Source organism: Vigna unguiculata, chromosome 8 (assembly GCF_037176805.1).
Source record: "Vigna unguiculata cultivar grain cowpea cultivar isolate G323 ecotype 2 chromosome 8, ASM3717680v1, whole genome shotgun sequence".
NCBI classification, from domain to species: domain Eukaryota; kingdom Viridiplantae; phylum Streptophyta; class Magnoliopsida; order Fabales; family Fabaceae; genus Vigna; species Vigna unguiculata.
Window position 1 is genome coordinate 41698901 of NC_140799.1, and position 9101 is coordinate 41708001.

A 9101-nucleotide genomic window follows, 5' to 3' on the forward strand; every position below is an offset into this window, starting at 1 on the left:
ATTAATTAATAACTTACACTAAATAACAGTAAGTAAAAGATTATTAAGTAAAAGATGAGAGTAAAAAAAAGTTTAAAATATCCTTGAAATATAATAGAAGCACCTGAAATAAAGAGTGAATCTAATAAAATCAAATTAATATGTGCACAAGATCCGATGCAATGCAACTAATGAATACAACAGATTTGTCACTTCCCAACCTAGATTTGGCAGGAGGATGAGCATGCTTTTATTTGCAGACATGAACTTTGTGTAAGTTATTGATACATCTAAAGTGAAAAAGTGTCTAAAGTGATAAAGTAAGGGTGTATTTACTCAGTTTTAACTAGAAATACCTTATGATTACATAGTATTTCAATTCTAATCAAAGAGTAGATAAACCACTTTACATACTTTTTTCACTTGAGTGAAGTTGAATTCATGATTTCTGTACTGTTTGTCGTGGAGGTAAGCCAAAAAAAAAAAAAAGTAAGAAACGTTTAATCTACAACTAAGTGGGGTACTGTTTTACACTGTTTTCTCCTTAACTCTATAGGTTCTATTCTCTTTGGTTCTTTCTTACTTCAATGTTTATGTTTGCATATCATATAGAAGCAGTCAGAAATCATTTTACTTCTGCTTTTGTTCTATGATTTTCAAACAACTTACTGAAACAGTATTTCAGTTATACAATTACTCTTCAAATTTCCCAAATCAAAGATTGGATTTTGCTAATAATTTCTATATAATGCAAGTAGATGCATCTTTTTTCAGCAAGGACTAGTGTAATGGTGTATCCTCCACCTATGATGAACAGAAAGAAAAACACACTCTGCAAGACTGGAGCAGAAACTCTCATAAATAACACTAACAATACAAGTTTTTATACCTAAAAATAAGAGTACTTTACAATTGATTGATGAGTTGAGCATGTCATTTATCTGATGTCATTTCCCATACATGTCGTGCAAGAGATATCGGTCCAGCTAAACCACCCTGGATGGATACACTTCCAAACCTAGTCATCATCATTATTGCATATATTATTTATGTACAATACTGAACATTAATCTATATAATAATCCTTATTACATGAGGTTGTTGATTTAAATAACTTTGAAGTTTGTTAGGGAGTTCTTTTTTATCACTAGTTGAGAAATTAAATTAAAGTTCACATACACTATTCATAGTATTCAATACCCTACTATTCAGCAATGATTTTCACTGTGTGAAATCAGAGAAATTTATGAATATCTTGTTAATCATTTGTCTAAGTAGTGAGAAGGACATAAATAAGTTGTTTACATTAAATGGTTAACATTCTATATATTAAGAGCAGCACCTTAATGGTTTAATATGGCTTGAATAGAGTTAAATGACAAAATTACTAACACAAACAAATGATATTTGTAGCTAAATTTCTTGTATTTTCTAACCTGATGTTTTACATTGGCGTGATTACTAGAATTTTCTCAACAAGTCTGAAATCTAAAAACTCATTAGAATTTTTTCAAACGAGTCTGAAATTTGGAAACTCTTTTTTAGACGCCAGATTGGCATCAAAGTTGGTAGGTCATTAATGAAAACCATATAGGAGGTTGTGTGGATGTGTGGTACTCAAGTGTATAAAAAGAAAAGAGAAAAATTGTACATACAATACCAGTATTTGTTTGTTTTACATTTAATATGATGTTTTTGTTTTGAAAAAGAATGATATTAATGGTATAAGGAAAAAAATGAATAGGTAAGTAGATGGATTGAAAAGGAAACTGAGTGAAGCAGCAAATGCTAACTCAGTGAAAGAGGGCCACGTGTGATGTGAGACACAATTGTAAGGGTGGCATTGATGGCTGTATTTGACCAAACAAACTGATAGCAAGGGGTGCTCTTGTCATTTCAATAAAAAGAGTTGTCACCAAGCATCATATTAACACCAACCAATGCTTTCTCAGTAGTTTTTTCTTCATTGGAATAGCCTTGTCTTCTACTACACTCCCCCATGCTCTCAGATTCTAGCTCACTGTGCTTTTCCAACCCTGGATTTTTTCTCAAATCTTGGTAAGGAACTGGTATAATGTTCAAAAACTTCTCAAACTGAAGCCATTGGCTTCATACTTTCCTTCAAAATTTGCTTCTGGTTTTATCTTCTCTTATTTACAAGGGTTTGTGAAGTAAAGTGTATTAAGCTCATACTTCTTGGACCTTTTGAGTTCCAGTGTTTTAGCATTTCTGTTTTTGATGTCATGATGTGAATGGATTTTACAGAAATGTATATCTCCCTTTTTCTAATCTTTAATTGATTCTTAACCAATTCATGCAATGAGAAGTGCACTTTAATTTCCAGTTCTAATCATGAGTTGATGTGCATTTTGTTGTTAACCTATGTGCTTATGACATAAACTATGATTTATGTATGAATACCGTATGAGTGGTAGCTTGATTAACCTTGCTTTGTATAGGTACTTCCCGTTTGCTGTTTCTGCTTTTTGTGTTTTGTACATCTGTTCTGACCGAAATTTAAAGCTTTCTTCTTTCAGCTCAGCCAAATTGGAAGCACTGAAATGAATTAATCAAGCAGAATCGGAAATTTTCTTCACAACTTTTATAAACATTATATTTTCATTAGATTTGGCTGAGGATTTTCCCTTAAATTCTGCAGTTGTTTTTAGTGGCTGGCTTCATTCAGATGAAAACTAATTCAACCATATGTGGGGCCATGTACATTTCTCGCGTCTTATTTGTTACTTTTTTATTGAAATCTGATGTTCATGTTTGGATAATTCCCTTTCCCTTTCCGAATAATCATTCCCTTCTCTTTGTTTAATTCTGGAAATTTCAAAAGTATTTTTCTTTAAACCAGTAATCTTTAGAATTGGTCAACTATGATGTTTCTTGGAAATTCTCACTGATAGATCCCAGTTTGTTCTTCATTCTTTTGTGATAAAAAGAAAATAAGCAGATTGTTTGACTTGGTATGAGAGTCAAGTTGATAATACACGGTAGAAGAAGAAGAAGAAGAAGAAAAAAGTAGACTAATGTTAACAGTGCGCTGACTCTAAACTCCTAGTTTCTGTAGGACCTGAAAAAGTTGCCCTTAAATTCTGTTCCTATCAACTGAATATTTGAGCTGTGTCTTTCTCTCTGTTCTATTCATTGTAAGTTGCAAGCTGCTACTGAATATGATAAAACTGATGCTGGGATTTTTCCACGCAGACAGAAGATCATGTTAAATCTGCGGTTTATCTCCACTCAGAAGAGAGAACCTGAACAATTCAGGGTCATATCTGTTATGTTGCCATGAGGATCAATTAACAGCTATCTCTAGGCCACTATTGTCCATTGTTCTGCTGCAAGATACAATCTGAAAGAGATAACTTGAACTACTACAGCAGTTATAATGCAGGCATCAGAGCAACATAGAAGTTCAAGCATGTACTATCAACCATTACAACAAATTGAAGCCTATTGCTTGCCGCAGTATCGCACCCTTAATCAGCAGCTATTTTACCATGATGGAGGCCATGGAACTCACTTTTCAACTCCAAGTTCTTCTGAACTTTACTGTACATTGGAATCATCTTCTGTAGCTGGCAGTTTCACTCTTTACAACTCTCCTTCAACTCTTAGTTTCTCACCTAATGGTAGCCCCATATCGCAGCATGAGTCTCAGTCATATCCTTCTGATCAGTATCATTCCCCTGAGAATACCTATGGCTCTCCATTGAGTGGCTCCTGCATAACCGATGATTTAAGCAGCTTCAAGCACAAACTGAGAGAGTTGGAAAGTGTGATGCTTGGCCCTGACTCTGATAATCTTGATTGTTATGACAGTGCCATAAGCAATGGAAACAACTTTGCTTCACTTGAGATGGATAGCTGGAGACAAACAATGGTGGCAATTTCTAGCAAAAACCTGAAGCACATCCTTATTGCATGTGCCAAAGCCATTGCAGACAATGATTTGCTCATGGCACAGTGGCTGATGGATGAACTAAGGCAGATGGTGTCAGTTTCTGGCGACCCAATTCAACGGTTGGGAGCATACATGCTGGAAGGACTTGTTGCAAGATTAGCTGCTTCTGGGAGTTCAATATACAAAGCTTTAAGATGCAAAGAACCAGAAAGTTCTGAGCTTCTCTCCTACATGCACATACTGTATGAGGTTTGCCCTTATTTCAAATTTGGGTACATGTCTGCAAATGGAGCCATTGCAGAAGCTATGAAAGATGAAGAAAGGGTGCACATAATTGATTTCCAAATTGGTCAAGGAAGCCAGTGGATCACTTTAATTCAGGCTTTTGCAGCTAGACCTGGAGGGCCACCCCACATTCGGATTACAGGTATTGATGACTCACAATCAGCTTATGCTAGAGGTGGTGGACTGCACATAGTGGGAAGGAGGTTATCAAAGCTTGCTGAGCATTTTAAGGTGCCGTTTGAGTTTCATGCTGCAGCTATTTCTGGTTGTGATGTTCAACTACATAACCTTGGAGTTCGACCGGGGGAAGCTCTGGCTGTGAATTTTGCATTCATGCTACATCATATGCCAGATGAAAGTGTGAGTACACAGAATCACAGGGATAGGTTGTTGAGGTTGGTTAGGAGCCTATCGCCGAAGGTGGTGACACTTGTTGAGCAGGAATCTAACACAAACACTGCTGCATTCTTTCCTCGTTTCCTTGAAACTCTGGACTATTACACAGCAATGTTTGAGTCAATAGATGTGACTCTTCCTAGAGATCATAAAGAGAGAATCAATGTTGAGCAGCATTGTTTGGCGAGAGATTTGGTTAACATCATAGCTTGTGAAGGGGTTGAGAGGGTGGAACGGCATGAGGTGCTTGGGAAATGGAGATCAAGATTTGCAATGGCCGGTTTCACTCCTTACCCTTTGAGTTCACTGGTGAATGGTACCATTAAGAAATTGCTTGAGAACTACAGTAATAGATATAGACTTGAAGAGAGAGATGGAGCTCTTTATCTGGGTTGGATGAATAGAGATTTGGTTGCTTCTTGCGCATGGAAATGAGACATGGGTAATATGTGACTCCTGCATGTTTGTCAGGGTACAAAGAAGAACCTATGCCTCTTCATTTTCTGTTCCATTGCTGTAAAAGTTAATGAGAAAGTTCTCGACATTAAATCCAATCTAATAGTCTATTTTCTTTGTTTAAAGCATTTCTATAGAAATTGTAGGTACAAATTTCCTTTTTCAGCAATATTAATCTGTCATTTCAAAATCTTTTCTGGCCCCTGAATTCTGAGCACCCCAATGGTTATATAATATACTTAGACTTAGTGACGGGGAAAGTAATTTGTAGAATATATCAGAAGCATTTAGAAACTATGCTATCCTGTTATCAGACATTGTTGTCCATGTATTTATTAGATGTTTTGCTTTAAGCGTTAGGATTAAATTAATAAAACAGCCCACGTGGCTTCATTTAAGATAACTAATGATAACTGAAACAAAAAAAACTACGACTGAGAGTTTGAAATTTGATGAAAGTTATCTTTATTCTGTAAGAGGGTAGGCCATGGGACTAAGATTATCTTTGCACAGTCACTCCTTTTATTGGTCCAGGGTCTGCGTATTGAAGGGGTTATGCTGGTGTGATCGTTGCTTTGGTGGACCAATATGAAGGAAAATTCTTGTGTCCTTCTACAGAAAGAATTTTCATTTTACAGGAAAAATATTATATCATTTTAAAGAGGGTGTGGTTTGGATCATTAGGGGACCTCAACATTTGCAAGTGTCGCTTTGTGAAGGAAGAACGAATTTCTAGCAAGCTGACTTACTCGAACATAACTTGTAAAGGTGGACTTGACAAAATAATATCAGTGCCAAATAGGAGAATTGCATAAATTCCAAAGGGTATAGTGACTTGTAAGATGCAACTCTTTCTGTATTTTCAATTCAGTAGCAAGAGAGTTGAAAGTCAAAAAATAAAAATTATAAACGAATGTGTAAGAAGAAACACTCTCATTATCTTCTAGACTTCAAGAATGAGCTTAAACGTAATGGACCCATAAAATTCTTTAGCAGCCTCCAAAGTTGACACCAATTGGTCTTCTCGTGTACTGAGACAATGTAAGAGAGGATTTGGCTGTTTATATATTCGGTCTCTAAGCTCCAAAACACAGAATAGTGTCTATTTCACCTTTCGATAAATGATAAAATACCAACCAATATCCTGTTCTATTCAGTTGCCATTGAACATGACATTAAAGAATGAACCTAAACCACTGCACCAACACTCACATTTTAGCGCATGGAATAACTTTTGCTATTTTCAACTACTACAATTCTGCATTGCACTTCTAAATTTACAAGAAGAAAGGAGATGGAAGGATTACTAGGCACAAAACAAGAATTACATCTGAATGACTGAGTATGCTCAACGATATATTAGAATTTTAGATACATATGTACGAAAATGTAAATCTTATTTAACTCTAACAATAATGGTATACAAGTTTGATATCCAATGTAGTATTAATTGTAATTTGCATATTTAGTCAAACTGCCCAAAGAGAATGAGAGCTAGAAGAAGAGTAAAGTGAAGGTTAGAGTAGAGATAGGAATTATAATCCCACAATATATCTGTCAAGCCTATGTCATAGTCAAATATTTATACTCTTCTGTGACCATCTGCAGCTTCAAAAAATATTGCAAATTTAGCTTTGGACCGGTTCTGCATCAGCTGCTGGTTGCTTGTTAAATTCGCTTTCTGTACTGGGGTTATCATGAATGGCCTTAGTTCCTTCTGATAAAGGTTTTACCTCACTTTTCAGCTGTTCATTGGATCTACACGGAACTCCAGAACTAGAATTGCATATAACATCACTGCTGACAGAATCGTCTTTGGTACCTGAGTTATCTTTTTGTTGTTGCTCATTTAATTTAACTTCAGGACCCTCATTTGAAAGGCTTATCACACTAAACTGAACCATATCACGGACCTTTGACTTAGTAGTTGACTTGCCATTTAGTTGCTCTGATAATTTGCTTGCCGAGCCCAAGCCACTTTGTTCCCCTCTGTTAACAGCAGTATCTTCAGATTCGGTTCCTGCCTTGCCATTCATGGTCGTTGTGTGAGTATTTGTAGCTGCATTATGAGTGACAGTCCTTCCAGGGGGAAGTTCATGATCATGTTGTCCCTCATAGGTAGTTATTACAATTTTTGAATCATGAGAGGCCCTTTCCACATGCTTTTTGACAGGGCATCCAGGATTTGAGCATCGATAGTAACTTCTGCAGTAGAGAGAAAATCCAATCACATTAAATTAAAACATTTGTGAATGATGCTTCCATGTAAAGCTCAGAGCACAGAGGAATAGAGAGAGCACATAAACATCTAAAAACAGTGTAACCAGAATGAGAAGAGGTAACTTGACAAGTTTAACCAGCTGGAGAAGAGGATGCAGCTAGACTGAAGGAATTGGTATTCCCAATATTCTAATTCAGAACCGGAGCTGTATTGATACAATTTCCATTGCTTTCTTTTTATGCTAAAGAAACATGATGCTTGTAATAAAATTTTTCATCTGTGTTCAAACATTCAAGAGTGTTGCTTGCATTTCAAAACCAGTATAGGACTGCTAAATCATGGTTAAAACCATAATATTGAGACTATTAGTTGTGTGGACTTAAGATTAAAAATCCTACAAAAAGTGCATGTGGAACATACTTTGAAAATAATATAGAAGAAAATACTATAACCATTTCCTGTTGCTTTCAAACAGGCAAAGAATATCTCAAAGAGATCATTACACTAGAAGCTAATGAAATTAATTTATGGCGACAAGGTTTCACGCTAGCTCATCCAAGGCAAAATGAGATACCCATCACAATGGCAGAAAATAAGACTGTATTTGAAATGAAAATTTAACATGTACCTTGGGTTTGCATTCCCTTTAACTAGCTTCTGCCCATATTTGCGCCAGCGATACCCATCATTTACCAAATCAACCTCACTTGAAGTCTGAACAACAACACGAGATTCACGAGTTGACATGTTAACTCCAATGGAATCAGCATTACTACTGTCTTTCTTCCTGCATGGTATCAACACAAATTTTAAAACATATATATCAAAGCAAATTTTAAAACATAGTGATAACAACTTACTGTCGCTTTGACTCAGGATCCTCGTTGTCATGAACCTGATTCTTTGCCTTTGACAATTGTAAATGTGCAGCTTTCAACTCAATAACTGGGGACACTTTTGCAGTCGGAAAGGACTGTAAAGGCTTGATCTGTTGAGACGTGCATCCTTGCTCAACGGATGTTTTGTCTTCAGAAATGGTGCCATAACATGCATTAAGATCTTTTCTATGAAATCATATAAACTAAAGTACTAACAATGTTAACTGCTCACCTTTCACATTGGCTAACAAGGGTTTGCGTGCTGCTTGTTCAACAACCGGAAAAACACACTCAACTGATACTGTGGAGTTCAATTGAGGCCTAGGATGATTATGCTGTCCGATACAAACACAATCGGTGATGTTCCCATTATTAGACTGCTGCAATTGCTTTTTTGCCTGGCAATTTGGATATGTACACTTGTAATAGCTCCGTATAAATTCATTCCCCTTGACATGTTTCTGACCATATTTTCGCCAGTTATAGCCATCTTTAGACACCTTTTCACGTATTATAGAGGGACTTTCTTGACTGGATTGCAATGGAGGCAATTCATTCAAAAGAGTATCAGGGCTCTGCAAATGTTTCTCAGGTGGTAATGAGCACGTGCTTCCTTCTTGATCTGATTCCAGGGCACATGCAGTAGCATCGGAGTCCTTCCCCTCTTCATTTTTAACTACAGCAGAAGGAGAACTTGTTGCTCCCTCTGGTTTGGAAGGATCATTTTTAGTATCATGACCTTGTGACAATGTAACATCACTATCAGGACTGGCTCTATGCTGCAGCAATTTACCAGAAGGGGTATTTTGATCTACACTTTTGTCTGAAGAAACCATGTGAACCTACTTCTTATAAATCAGAAGGAAATGGGTCTAGTTTCACTGACTGCTTCCATGAATGTCCTGAAAGATGACTAAGCAATGTGAGCTTGTGGCTGTTCAGACCTGACACATTTGAAGAGCTATTAGAAAAA

At 36.4% G+C, this 9101-nt stretch overlaps 2 protein-coding genes across 4 annotated transcripts in view; one reads left to right on the top strand and one right to left on the bottom strand.

The window, feature by feature from the left end:
- Nucleotides 1-1873: 1873 nt before the first annotated feature.
- On the top strand, nt 1874-5154 carry PAT1 (GRAS family transcription factor). Of its 2 annotated transcripts, none has more exons than XM_028084596.2 (2): nt 1874-2037; nt 3193-5154. In XM_028084596.2, exon 2 carries the CDS (start codon nt 3377-3379, stop codon nt 5006-5008), a length of 1632 nt encoding a protein of 543 aa, XP_027940397.1. In that variant the 5' UTR covers nt 1874-2037; nt 3193-3376; the 3' UTR covers nt 5009-5154. The 2 variants fall into 2 exon arrangements, with proteins under 2 accessions (XP_027940397.1, XP_027940398.1); XM_028084597.2 differs by having other exon boundaries at nt 1909-2048.
- Nucleotides 5155-6409: 1255 nt separating this feature from the next.
- ZAP1 (zinc-dependent activator protein-1) overlaps nt 6410-9101 on the bottom strand; it is a 3769-nt gene continuing 1077 nt past the window's right edge. Inside the window, exons 2-5 of one of the 2 annotated variants that reach the window (XM_028084685.2) lie at nt 8361-9072; nt 8111-8276; nt 7879-8037; nt 6410-7234 (exon numbers count right to left, since the gene is read on the bottom strand). In XM_028084685.2, the coding sequence (XP_027940486.1) occupies nt 6658-7234; nt 7879-8037; nt 8111-8276; nt 8361-8964 (1506 nt within the window). In that variant the 5' untranslated portion in view covers nt 8965-9072 and the 3' untranslated portion in view covers nt 6410-6657. The remainder of the gene's footprint in view (nt 7235-7878; nt 8038-8110; nt 8277-8360; nt 9073-9101) is intronic. The other variant, XM_028084686.2, reaches the window with a different exon arrangement.